Genomic DNA, 14,839 nt, shown 5'->3' on the forward strand with positions numbered 1-14,839 from the left:
TATGTATTGACTGGTCAGACTCATGTGTCTTGTTGAGATGTCGGGGGAATGTGGGAAGCGGAGCTGTGTTGCATGTTGTGTGTGTAGCGGTGCACAAATGGGGATGAGGGTACATTTATGCACATGTACTGAGATTGCCCACCAGTTAAGATATTCTGGAAAGAAGTGTCCCAGCAATTATCAAATTTTTTAATTCTGGATATACGTGTACACCCCTCTGTATTGCTGTTGAATGATGTCTTTGAGTTTGCAGTCCCTATACAGCTAAAGAGATTAGTTTTATCAGGTGGTTTCAACCGGAAAAAATGTGTAGGAAGGTTTGGATTCTTAGTTCTCGATGTGATTTATCTAGAAATATCTACAGCAAGGATTTTAGGTGTCAGTGAATCCAAAATTGCAATGTGGTTAGAAGTGGTGGAGAGAATAAAAGCTAGCATATGAATTGTAGTGCCTGGAAAGGAGCGAATGATAATGGATGGATTATCCAAGTGGGGGTCCGGGGGGGGGAGCGAGCGAGAGCATAATATTAGATAGCAAGTATTAGGTATATTTCTCGTATAATACATGTATTCAAATGGTGATTTAAATTGGAGGTGTACTGTTAATTAATGCTTGTATATCTAATTTCATGTTGTTATGTTTATGTTTATGTGTATGTTTAAAAAATAATAAAAAAAAATATATATATAAAAAAAAAAAAAGTGCATGCCAACTGTTGAGTGCCAGCCGACGAGAGATCTCGTTTTTAATAGTTATTTTTATTTATTTATTATTTTATTATTATTTCCATTCATTTTTCATCAATCTAGCCTCACGTTACCAGTGGGGCTTACCATAAAAAGATAAACCTTTTAAAAACACAAGCTAAAACGCACCACACAACATGAACAGATAAAACACAGCACCATTAATAACATCCAGAATAAAATCCAATATCTGGAGCTGCTGTGTTTGGCCACCAGAGGGCGGCAGAAAAGCACTGTTCATATTGTTCGAGCATGATCCCTGGCTGGGACCATGACATATATCTGAGGATGATTGGAACCAGGGCCGCCTCAGGGGGTGTGCGAGCAGTGCGGTCGCACAGGGCCTCGCGGGAAGGGGGGCCTCGCAAAAAAAAAAAAAAAAAAAAAAAAAAAAAAAATATTTTTTATTAATTTTTTTTATTATTATTTTTTTTTTTTTTTTTTTTTTTTTGCGAGGCCCCCCTTCCCGCGAGGCCCTTTTTCATCACAGACCTAAAATCTAGTTTTGCTTATATGCTTATATATTTCACATTAGACACGTTTGTAGAATGTGTCTGACTTGTTCCTGGGTCTGCAGTCCTGCAGCTGCAGACATACTCACTATTGGAGCTCAGCCTCTGGGGTTCTGCAGCAGCATTGGTTTCAACGAAGGGAGTGGTTTTACTTACATGTGTATAGACAGTACTCCGGCAGCGTGAGTCGGCTGCGTTTGACATTTTCGCGCGTGCAGCTTTTGACTATGCTTAGTTATGCCCAATAGCCAAGACGAAGAAAGAGGTCGGTCATTATCAGTCGGTCGGTCACCAACCAAGGAACGTTGACGAAAGGCCTCTCGCTAGCGGGACAAATGGCCGGAGCCTTTCGGTATAGCCATGTCGGCTAGTAGCTAGCTTAGCTAAATGCTAACTAGCGTTAGCTAACCAGGCGAGGCGAGTGGATGTCTTTTCAAAAGAAGGAGAAGAGAACTTGTGAGCAGATAAATCTGTTAGGCAGCAATACGCCGAAATTACACCGTGGGGCCAAGAAAGTATCCTTCCACGTTGATACTGCGTTATGGTGAGTCAACTTATGATTATGTACCCGCCGTGGATCTGAGTCACCTGACCCTATCTCTCTTTCTCTCTTGGAGCCAAACTGGTCTAGCTAATACTACTAGTAGCTAACTGTGTGAGCTAACTGTTAGCTGTTTAGCGTCAGCTGGGAACGTTCGTTTGATGCTATCAGTTAGCCTTGAGAATAGCAGGCCCTTTGACAGAAGATGTAGTCGGGCCTGCACCATGACAAGGCTCTGGCCAGTGGCCATAGCTTCTTTTTGTCCCGCCAGCGAGAGGCCTTTCGTCAACGTGGAGACCTTGCGGCCTTTCGCCCAGCGTTCATCGTGCAGGTAACTTGGATTAATGAAAATGTCATGATGACATTACCCCACTCTTCCTTCCTTCCCCTCCCGAATGTTTTGTTAATAACGATGTTTTTTTCCAGGCAAAACATATGCTACTTCACAACATTTGGAGATACGACATGTGCTGTGTGTGAATGGTCGTTTGTGTAGCCACGTTGTGTGTGTCACGTGGCCTGGTGTCACAGTACCTGGCTAGCCTATTTAGCTGATGTCGGCCATTGGCTCCTTGCTGCTTTGGTTTCTCTGTTGACCCTCTTCTTGTTGGATTTAAGTGTTGATCTTTGTCCTTTTGAATCTCTCATACATGCTATAGTCTCTCTCTAACACACACACACACATGACAAACACACATGTTCTCTCTCTCTCTCTCTCTCTCTCTCTTTCTAACACACACAGTCTGCCTATGGCGGCCTTTCTCGATGGCTAGGCTGTGCTCAAGGATCTTCAGTCACAGTGCTCAGGTATTCTGCCACTGTGTACTCTCTGTTTAGGGCCAAATAGCATTTCAATTTCTTTCCAATGTGTCTCTCTCTCTCTCTCTCTCTGTACACTGTATATTGACTGTAGAACGGGAGCTCTCTCTCGCTCTCTCTTTTGCTATATGTTGACTGTATCATGCCCCGCCTCGGGCAGCGCTATTATTTAAGAATATGTTGACTGTATAAAAAAAAAAAAAAAAAAAATATATATATATATATATATATATATATATATATATATAATTTTTTTTTTTTTTTTTTTTTTTACCTTGGGGGGGGGGGGGGGGGGCCTCGCGTTAAATCTCGCACAGGGCCTCGCATTTCTCCCAGGCGGCCCTGATTGGAACGATATCTGAGAATGACTGGAATGATATCTGAGGATGATTGAAATGATATTTGGGAAGGTCAGGCCAGGATGACCAACTCAAGATCCGGGCAAGATTTCAGCTGGAGGAACATAAATACGATATTTTGTGACTCCATAATTGAAACATATACAGGGTTTTCAGGCACAGGATGAATGTTGGAGGTGGTGTGGTAAATCAATGGCAGATAATTTTCATTTATTTTGGGCCTGCCCAAAGATTAGATTAGATTTTTGGAATAGAAGTTGATTTATCTTTTGTCTCACGATATCTGGTCACAATATCAGACATCTTTATGAAGTACTTTTGGTTGCTAATGAACTACAAATGTTTGAAATGTAGACATCCAAAACAATGACCTTTGGAAAGAACATGAATCAACTTGCAATGTTTTTTTTAACTATCCTTAAAGGTGCTATAGTTACATTTTTTATGTAATAATTTATAATTAAAATAAATACATCCACAGAGCTTTTAGAAAGGTGCAGAATACAAGTATTGCTTTTCTCCCAAACAATTATTGACGAATTAATTTATAATAAAAAAAAATTGCGGGTCCAAAATTAATGTTGTTTACATGGCATTGTATCCCCTCCTTACTTCCCATTTCCCCACGTGGAATGCACCTGATTGGATAAATGACATGCAGGTGCTGTAGTGCAACATCTAGTGTATTTCCTCTGAAGGTTATATTAAAATGGTATGTGGTCCAGTTATGCTGCTCTGAATAACGGTTGTGTTAAAGTGGTATGTGGTCCAGTTATGCTGCTCTGATTACATCCTCTTGAAGTTGGCAGGCTTAAAATCTGAAAGTACAGTATATCAATACATTTTCTATGCTAAATATTTTTTCTTCAAAGTAACTAGTAACTGATGGGTTCAAATAAATGTAGTGTAGTAAAAAGTACAATATTTCCTTTGAAATGTAGTGGAGTTAAAGTATTAAGTTCCCTAAAATTTTAATACTCACGTAAAGTACAAGTAGCTAAACATTTGACTCTACTTTTACTGTACTTGAGTAAAGATGTGGTGCTAAAGTGAAGTCGCTTGGATAACCATCAAATATTGAAGTCGACCCAAGCGCGACCTGGTTCCTTATGGCCCACCCACCACACTCTCCATGGGGCTGAAACCTTTATCTTGGATTTACCAAATGTGTGTTTTGGGAGAGGTGACCATATGACGCCCAGTAACAACTATGAAGACATGATCAGCCAACAATTATTGTTCTGTTCTGCAGTGTTTCTGCTGCTCAGTCATTTGGCCTATTTGACTGACTTAGCCTACCATGCTTTATTAAGGAAATCAGTTAAGTTATATTTTTTTAGATTAAATGCTTTATGTTAAACCTTATTCTTGGATAGCCTATTGCAGGGAGGGGCAACTGGCGGCCCGCGGGCCGCATGCGGCCCTCACCGACGTTCCATGCGGCCCCAGGCCAATATAAAAAAAAAAAATTTTTTTTTTTTTTTTTTTTTTTTTTATTTTTTTATTTTTTTTATTGTATTCGACTAAGAAGAGTTGGCAGTCGACTATGGCTCCTTTCGATCGATTAGTCGACTATTTGACTAATAGGGGTCAGCCCTAGTGTGGACATGAAACGCTGTTGAAAGTGCCGTGCAGCAATATGGGGTTTTTGATAAACTGTCGGCTGTTGTTACCGATGGAGCACCGGCAATGAAAGGAAAACGCACAGGATTCGCCGGGCTTCTAAGGCAGAGTGGCGTTGAGTGTCCAATGCTGCACTGCATTATACATCAGGTAAGTTCGCTAACATAATTTCCATCTATTGTGGGTCACTAATAATGACCAATGCGTGTCGAGTGTAGTCAAATTATATGCGAGAGTCGTTAAATCGTTTTTCTTTTTTTTTTATCTGATATAGGAGGCTCTCTGTGCCAAGAAGCTTGACTACTACAGCCATGTTATGGATTTGGTTACCAAGGTTACCAATCTAATTCGTGGAGGCAACAGGTCACTAAACCATAGAAAGTTTGTCTCCTTTTTGGAAGAGATGGACACTGATTATGGCGACTTGCAGCTACACACAGAAATCCGATGGCTGAGCCGTCGGAAAGTACAGGAGCGACATTGAAACACTGCAAATGCAATTCAATGATCGGTTTGAAGATTTCAACGGCATGCAGTCACGGATAGCGCTGTTTGCCGGCCCCCTCACCGCTACGGTGTCAGAGCAGCCCCCACCGTTGCAGCTTGAACTGTGCGAGCTACAGTCAGATCCTTTTTTTCAAGCAAAGAGAAATGAGAGGGGAATTTCGTTTTGGAAACTGCTACCTGAGCCCCGCTTCCCACTCCTCAGGGACTTTGCCCTCTCTATGGCCAGTATGTTTGGGAGCACATACATATGTGAGAGCAATTTCTCAAACATGAAGCACATCAAGTCAAAGGAGAGAAACAGGCTGTCAGATGAAACATTATTTCATCTGATGCAGATCGCATGCACAAACATTGAAGTTGACATTCCTGCTATTGTGCGCCAACAAGAGAGACCACAAGTGTCTCATTAAAGACAGGGGGGGAGGATATGATGAAGAGGTGTAGAGGGGGGGGGGGAAGGAGATGATGAAGAGGTGTAGAGAAGGGGGAAGAGATGATGAAGAGGTGTAGAGAGGGGGGGGGGGAGATGATGGAGAGGTGTAGAGAGGGGACCATTATTATTATTATTATTATTATTATTATTATTATTATTATTATTATTATTATTATTATTATTATTATTATTATTATTATTATTATTATTATTATTATTATTATTATTATTATTATTATTATTATTATTATTATTATTATTATTATTATTATTATTATTATTATTATTATTATTATTATTATTATTATTATTATTATTATTATTATTATTATTATTATTATTATTATTATTATTATTATTATTATTATTATTATAACCATTATTGACCCCCTGTGGGGCGAGGGTGAATGTCATGCCAGTTTGATAAAGGGTCAATGGGAGGCATGTAGTATTGCACTTTACTTTACTTGCACTTTACTTGTTTACTTTTGTAGTGTTCAGATAACACTAATAACACAAACACAAAGCAGCATTCCTGCTGCATTTCACTACAACAGTAAATCAAAAGTGCAATAATAAATTATTCTGTTAAATGTATACACTTTTATCCTGCTACTAAACAAAACATTCCTGAGTGCTTCATATCCATAACATGCATTTCAGTGTTATAATGTTTTGTTTAGTAGCAGGATAAAAGTTTATACATTTAACAAAATCATTTATTATTGCACTTTTGATTTACTGTTGTAGTGAAATGCAGCAGGAATGCTGCTTTGTGTTTGTTGAGCAGTGGGCTTTAAGTTCATACATTTATTTGATTAGAAGCCTTAATTATAATTGATCATTTTTGTATATATTTGGGGTTACACAGCAATACTTTTAAATTCAGCTGTTTATAAATTCATAAAGTTGAAATTGCATTACTAAATGCATTTGAAATGGAATAAAAACAAAGTTACAACAAATTATAATTGTTTATATACCTTGTGACTATTAGGGCTATTTGAGTGATGGGGTACTACTGGCGGGACTGCCGATAAACAATGCGGCCCCCCAGATTGATTGTGGACATTTTGTGGCCCTCACCATATACAAAGTTGCCCACCCCTGGCCTATTGTATTCAATATTACTCTACTCTACTCTACTCTACTCTACTCTACTCTACTCTACTCTACTCTACTCTACTCTACTCTACTCTACTCTACTCTACTCTACTCTACTCTACTCTACTCCACTCTACTCTACTCTACTCTACTCTACTCTACTCTACTCTACTCTACTCTACTCTACTCTACTCTGCTTGCTGTCCTGCATTCTGTCACCCGGCAAGATGAAAAGAGAACCGCAAACAATTGCATTGTATTTCGGAAATCATCGATTTAAAAGTAAAACATAACCTGTTGCATTAATTTCCTCTGTTAAATGTGCTTGAGGGAAAATCCCTCGAAATGGAAACGAGCAACAAACAACTGAACATCGCACATTGGATTAAAGCGTCAGCTAAATGATTAAATGTAAATGTCTCCTTGAGCAAGACACTTAACCCCTAACTGCCCTCGATGAGCAGGTTGGCACCTTGCATGGTTGCCTCCGCCGTTTGTGTGTGAATGTGTGAGTGAATGTGTGAATGTATGTGAGGCTTATGTTGTAAAGCGCTGATGAGCTTTTTTTGGTTTACAGACCTTGTGAACATACAGTATATAGCGAGGTGGAACGTTGCAAAAAACACTAAAAAACATGGTTTCCAATGAAAGCCTTGACATTCTGCTGGTATGAATGCAGCCTATAGCGTTAAATGTGCTAAACGGGTATATGAATACACCATTTAAAATGTGTGTTGAAGAGCAGTTGGGTAGTGTAGAGGTCTAAGCACTCGCTTAATACAGTAAGCAGCATGTGGTAGTCTACACGCTCCCCAGACCAACAGTAAGCAGCATGTGGTAGTCTACACCCTCGCCAGACCGACAGTAGGACAGCATGTGGTAGTCTACACGCTCCCCAGACCAACAGTAGGGCAGCATGTGGTAGTCTACACCCTCGCCAGACCGACAGTAGGGCAGCATGTGGTAGTCTACACCCTCCCCAGACCGACAGTAGGACAGCATGTGGTAGTCTACACCCTCCCCAGACCGACAGTCGAACAGCATGTGGTAGTCTACACCCTCCCCAGACCGACAGTAGGACAGCATGTGGTAGTCTACACCCTCCCCAGACCGACAGTCGGACAGCATGTGGTAGTCTACACCCTCCCCAGACCGACAGTAAGACAGCATGTGGTAGTCTACACCCTCCCCAGACCAACAGTAAGCAGCATGTGGTAGTCTACACCCTCGCCAGACCGACAGTAGGACAGCATGTGGTAGTCTACACGCTCCCCAGACCAACAGTAGGGCAGCATGTGGTAGTCTACACCCTCGCCAGACCGACAGTAGGACAGCATGTGGTAATCTACACTCTCCCCAGACTGACAGTAGGACAGCATGTGGTAGTCTACACCCTCCCCAGACCGACAGTCGGACAGCATGTGGTAGTCTACACCCTCGCCAGACCGACAGTAGGACAGCATGGTAATCTACACCCTCCCCAGACCAACAGTTTGTGCAGCATGTGGTACAGTAGTCTACACCAGGGGTTCCCAAAGTCGGGGTCGCGACCCACAGGAGGGTCGCGACCTGCCGCGGAGGGGTCACCAGATGATTAAAAATAAAAAAATAAAAAATACAAATATTTTTTATGAATTTTTTGGCAGTCAGGCCACTGAACTTAGAAGCAGGCCAGGACAGTGTTTCTAGTTGCAGCAGCGCAATAGTTAGATAACCTAGGTGGGGAACAACCAGGAGATCACTACAACTCACACAAGTTGGAGAACTATCTCTCTCTCTCTCTCTCTCTCTCTCTCTCTCTCTCTCTCTTGCTCTCACACACAGACACAAAAGGAGCCGCATGTGATTGGTGGTGGCGGGACCCTTACAAAAAACTGTTGTTGCTAATCATTGACACATGCTAGCCTGTAATAACCCCCCCCCAGATAAATCTACTTTGCATTTGATATATTGCAAATATATGCCATCACACACACTGGCATTTAAAGGGTTAGAATTATAAAATTAATATGTGGTGTTATGATCAGGGCTGAAGTTGAATAAAAGATTGTATTATTTTCAATCTGACATTACAAAAAAACTGAAAATCCATCAAAATCAGTGTTGTTGCTAATCATACATATGCTAGCCTGTTTTTTAACAATAATGTGATGCCATCACAAACACTGGTGTTGTGAAGGATCAGATTAAACCGAATATGTATATTTATTTATATATATATATTTAATTGTATTTGTATATCGTTTGATATCCCCTGTATATTCCTTGTACAATATGCATTGAATATCCCCGTTTCTACTAAACAGCCCATAATAGTTTCATTCTACCATTGGACGAGAACCTGGCGCCAGGTTGCCATACCCCTAGGTCCAAGTTCAATCGTGCCGCCTAACATGTCGAGGCAGCCCCCGGTTCCGCGCAGTAATATGCCGGGCGAAATACGAATGGTACTATTTGTTCATAGCGCATATATATATGGCGCTCGTAAAGTAGAACTTTCTTTTAGTCCAGTTCTTTACCCTCCAACAGAGTGACAGACGCAAAAGCCTCCCCACGACGCACGTGCGGTGTAGTAAGGCCTACTTGGCCCAGAATAGGCATTGAGATATCGTGTAGATTAATAGTTGAATGGTCATAGTTTGGCACCATACTGTCGAGTTGGACGTATTCTATTAAGCTAATAATAGTCTATTTATGTATGGTGCATCGTTCGGTTCGAGTTCTACAGTTATCAGTACCCCCATCGTTCCTGACGTTATCTGGACGCTTATCCAGGCTGGTCAGACCCCTAGTGGTGATTGCATCCGAGGAGCTCCGGGTCAAGAGCGACTGGACCTGTATATTGGATTACTCTACCCAGACGACGGCGAGCCTTCCACGGCTCTTGGATTATGCTTTGTGTGCTTTGATTATTCCATGGATAAAGGCCAACACTGCCGAGTGTTGGAATTACCCCCCGGAGAGGACTCCAGGTGAGGCGGCGCTCTACACGTGAGGTCGCACCACGTCTCTCCGTTGTGGACCGGCAGATACCGTTCCACAGAGGGTCCAGCTGTATTCGTCTGCGGCCCGAGGTTCTGTGGGCACCGTGTCCAAGACTTTGGATTCTCCCAAGACACCGTCGGCCAGATGGGATACCGCCAGCGGCTTCTCTAACCCCCCCCTCCTACTGTCTTACAACCAGCGGGACCCCCCCCCCCCCTTAGTGTATCCAGCTATAATCATTTAAGTACCATCGCTATCGTTTCCTAAATATTCCAGGTTGTATACTTACTCCCTGCGCAACCAGAGATTGGACATTCAATGTTGATTTACCTACGAATACTCATTTGCCATAAAAGTGCATATTCAATATTTCAAATCATAAATGTAATTAAGTGAATGTTGTATACACCTTTTGCTGTATTAAATATTCGATTTGGTACATTTGTGTTGGTTCGTTTCATCAGGTGGGAAAGTGTTCATCATACTTATATCTTGTACTGGGTGGCCAGAAGTTAAAGTACATGAGGTAGTGGTATTAAATAGCATATCTAACAATACAGTCAGGGAATTGTACCCCTCAGTTACAACTGGCATTTAAAGGGTACAAATAAAAAAATGCCTGCACCAGAATGCAGGAAATGAAGTCTTTGTAACAAGAAATGTCCTAAGTGGCCTGACTGGGGCTATATTTTGCACTATATTTCCTGGCCTGAATGATTTCCCCAGTCCGGCCCTGGTTAAAAGCCTCCAATGCTTATTAGTGTGTGTGCGTTTGAACGTGTGCATGTTTCAACCATACATTTCCATTTATAAAAAAAAATATATATATATATATATATTAATTATTATTATTATTTTTTCTCCTATAATAGTGGGGGTCGCGGCTCTCTGACCCCGTTATTTTTGGGTTGCGCCTGAAAAGTTTGGGAACCCCTGGTCTACAACCTCGCCAGACCGACAGTAGGACAGCATGTGGTAGTCTACACTCTCCCCAGACTGACAGTAGGACAGCATGTGGTAATCTACACCCTCCCCAGACTGACAGTAGGGCAGCATGTGGTAATCTACACTCTCCCCAGACCGACAGTAGGACAGCATGAGGTAATCTACACTCTCCCCAGACTGACAGTAGTACATCATGTGGTAGTCTACACCCTCCCCAGACCGACAGTCGGACAGCATGTGGTAGTCTACACCCTCCCCAGACCGACAGTCGGACAGCATGTGGTAGTCTACACCCTCCCCAGACCGACAGTAAGACAGCATGTGGTAGTCTACACCCTCCCCAGACCGACAGTAGGACAGCATGTGGTAGTCTACACCCTCCCCAGACTGACAGTAGGGCAGCATGTGGTAGTCTACACCCTCCCCAGACCGACAGTAGGACAGCATGTGGTAGTCTACACCCTCCCCAGACCGACAGTCGAACATCATGTGGTAGTCTACACCCTCCCCAGACCGACAGTAGGACAGCATGTGGTAGTCTACACCCTCCCCAGACCGACAGTCGGACAGCATGTGGTAGTCTACACCCTCCCCAGACCGACAGTAAGACAGCATGTGGTAGTCTACACCCTCCCCAGACCGACAGTAGGACAGCATGTGGTAGTCTACACCCTCCCCAGACCGACAGTCGGACAGCATGTGGTAGTCTACACCCTCCCCAGACCGACAGTAAGACAGCATGTGGTAGTCTACACCCTCCCCAGACCGACAGTAGGACAGCATGTGGTAGTCTACACCCTCCCCAGACTGACAGTAGGGCAGCATGTGGTAGTCTACACCCTCCCCAGACCGACAGTCGGACAGCATGTGGTAGTCTACACCCTCCCCAGACCGACAGTAAGACAGCATGTGGTAGTCTACACCCTCCCCAGACCGACAGTAGGACAGCATGTGGTAGTCTACACCCTCCCCAGACTGACAGTAGGGCAGCATGTGGTAGTCTACACCCTCCCCAGACCGACAGTAGGACAGCATGTGGTAGTCTACACCCTCCCCAGACCGACAGTCGAACATCATGTGGTAGTCTACACCCTCCCCAGACCGACAGTAGGACAGCATGTGGTAGTCTACACCCTCCCCAGACCGACAGTCGGACAGCATGTGGTAGTCTACACCCTCCCCAGACCGACAGTAAGACAGCATGTGGTAGTCTACACCCTCCCCAGACCGACAGTAGGACAGCATGTGGTAGTCTACACCCTCCCCAGACCGACAGTCGGACAGCATGTGGTAGTCTACACCCTCCCCAGACCGACAGTAAGACAGCATGTGGTAGTCTACACCCTCCCCAGACCGACAGTAGGACAGCATGTGGTAGTCTACACCCTCCCCAGACTGACAGTAGGGCAGCATGTGGTAGTCTACACCCTCCCCAGACCGACAGTAGGACAGCATGTGGTAGTCTACACCCTCCCCAGACCGACAGTCGAACATCATGTGGTAGTCTACACCCTCCCCAGACCGACAGTAGGACAGCATGTGGTAGTCTACACCCTCCCCAGACCGACAGTCGGACAGCATGTGGTAGTCTACACCCTCCCCAGACCGACAGTAAGACAGCATGTGGTAGTCTACACCCTCCCCAGACCGACAGTAGGACAGCATGTGGTAGTCTACACCCTCCCCAGACCGACAGTAGGGCTTCGCAATGCCCAGGAGGGAATTGGCATAATGACAAATTTGGGGGATGAAGAAAGCATGAAAAGGCCAAGAAAACTATAATAAATACAAATAAACATGTGTGTTTGAGGACCTACCAGAGAAGCAGTCACAGTTGGGATCTATCTTGCAGTCACAGTCTGTGGGCGCTCCAGAGATGATGGAGATCTCTCCATTGGTGGACACCTGTGGTGTATTCAATAACACTCATGTCACACACTGTTACAAAATGTGACATCCAGCCATGCAAACCAGGAGAATAATATGAGACCAAACGTGCCCTGAATGTCTTATTTCATTATACAAAGTTTCCGAAGGGACTTTTGGATTTAACCAAGTTGTATAAACGATGCAGTAATGAGCGGTCTTTCCCAGGGGAGCAGTAAGTACTAAGTAAGTAACATTACACAGGTTGAGCTACGCTGTGCTTGCTAATTATGCTTGGTAGCAGTAATGTTAACAGATTGTTCCAACAAAGATATTGTTACATCAGAGAAGGTATGTATTCACAAAATTAAATATTATATATATATATATATTCACACCATTCAATATTATTGAAGACTCCTGTGACTGATAAGTACAATAATGATTACTTTCTCTAACCATGTTTTCGTGCACTTCTTTATGACTGCATTTTGTAATATGCGTTAACGTGATTAACAAAAGCAAATTGTGCGATTAACGAGTTTAAAAAAAATGCCCTAATAATATAAAGTTGAACACTAGCCAGTGTTGATATTTGGGAGCTTACATTTCTGAAATACAAAATGAGAAAGATATGTTATGCTATATTATGCACTTATTTTTAAAGTTGGAATTTTTTTATAATAAGATAGTCATTATTTAGTAGAACAAAAACATGGAACACTAGGTTTTGCATTAATTTAGCAAATGCTGTGAATAATTCTATCTATGTTTTATTGGCATTACTATTGCCAATAATGATACAGTATACACAGCCTATATTAGCCAATAATATCAGCTGACCAGCATATCTGTTTAGCTCTGCTTCTCATGCATACACAGTATATATCCTGTAACACATCTCTTAAGAACCCTGAGTGTCTGACGGAGTGACCTGCTGGATGCGGTTGATGCGCCTCTCGTCGGTCTCTGCGATGAACAGCGTTCCGAGGTGGGACAGGGCGATGGCCTTGGCGGCCTCCAGGGTTGCCCGCACTGCCGCCCGGTGGTGGTCGATGCCTTGCACCTGACAGTGGATGGGACGTCCTGCCACGATGCGGACCTGGAGACCCTCGGACACCTGAAGGGTTAGGATTTGAGGTGAGTAAAAAGAATGTCAGTATTAATCCATCAAGGACGCTGGGATGCAAGAGCAAGACAAGATGGAATAGAGAGATGATATTAAATCAATCATTGTTAGCTAATAGTTATTATTATATGATGTAGGGAATCGTTATGCACAGTTCAAAGCCATGATCACTAATCACTGTGTATCAGTCTGTAACTGTTTTAGTTGATTTTTGGTTTTATCTTCATTTCCATCTTGTATTTTAGGTAATTTCCCAAGTTTTTAGCTTTGTTTCTATCTTGTTGTATTATTCATTTTAATCTTGTTTTATTTATGTATCTGTTACTTCAATGTCATCATTGTAAATGAGGGCAACCTCAATTGATTTGAATAACTATAAATAAATGTTCAATGATGATGATGATGATGAGGAAGATGATGATGAAATACATTTACGCCCCTTCAAATTCATGTATATGTATGTGGGGAAAATAGATTTCGATGTGAGGGATAATGAGGACAAGTATATTTTCAACATATTAAGAGTGGCGACCAAAAAGGCTCTCACAATGAAGTGGATGAGTCAGGTGGTGCAGCTGGGAGGAGAATGGATGGATGTGATCCACGAGATATATGTGAAGGAAAGGTTGACGTATGCATTGAGACAACAGAGGGAGAGGTTTGAGGAGAGGTGGGGAGATGGAGGGAATGTAAGGGATTGGTGTGTGTTTGAGGAAGGGACTGTGTGCGCAAGAGTGATGTGGATGTCCATTTTGTTGTTGTTGTTGTTATGTTGTTTCATTTTCCTGACTCAGGCCCCGTTTAGACGGAAGCGCTAGCAGGTGAATCCGCAAAAATATTTTTTCGGATGTGCCTTTCGTTTATACGGAAACTGCGTTTTTACGGGGTGAAACCGCAAAAAAGTGAGACTACCTTCCAGGGTGGAATTCCTAGAAACGCAAAACCTTTGCGCTCTCGTCTAAACTGTCAAACCGTATAAATCTGTTAAAACGATGACGAAAGGGTTGTCACGGCTCTGGTCGCGCGTACTGCTTACGTCACAGGTAGCAGGTATGCGCCAGTAGCCGAGACGTAAACAAAGCAAGTATGTCTGACGTTATATCAACGGATCACTTGAAGGCTACATTGGCAGTACTTAAAGACACAAGAATCTGTCCCGCGGCTATCACAACTATTATGACTGGACCCACTGTCTGTGAGTAACTCTGCTTTGGTCCAATCACATTCCCCACCCACACTCTGTGAATCAGAGGCAGAGTAGGGCGGGTCT

The 14,839-nt window shown here is 42.9% G+C and overlaps 1 protein-coding gene across 1 annotated transcript in view; it reads right to left on the reverse strand.

The window, feature by feature from the left end:
• Positions 1–14,839, reverse strand: part of tenm1 (teneurin transmembrane protein 1) — a gene marked incomplete at both ends in the record, with an annotated part of 448,413 nt that overhangs the window by 63,677 nt on the left and 369,897 nt on the right. Inside the window, 2 exon segments of the mRNA XM_084332087.1 lie at positions 12,392–12,479; positions 13,375–13,560. Coding sequence (XP_084188213.1) covers positions 12,392–12,479; positions 13,375–13,560 — 274 coding nt within the window.

Source organism: Notolepis coatsorum (genome assembly GCF_963971535.1).
Source record: "Notolepis coatsorum genome assembly, chromosome: 16".
NCBI classification, from domain to species: Eukaryota; Metazoa; Chordata; class Actinopteri; order Aulopiformes; family Paralepididae; genus Notolepis; species Notolepis coatsorum.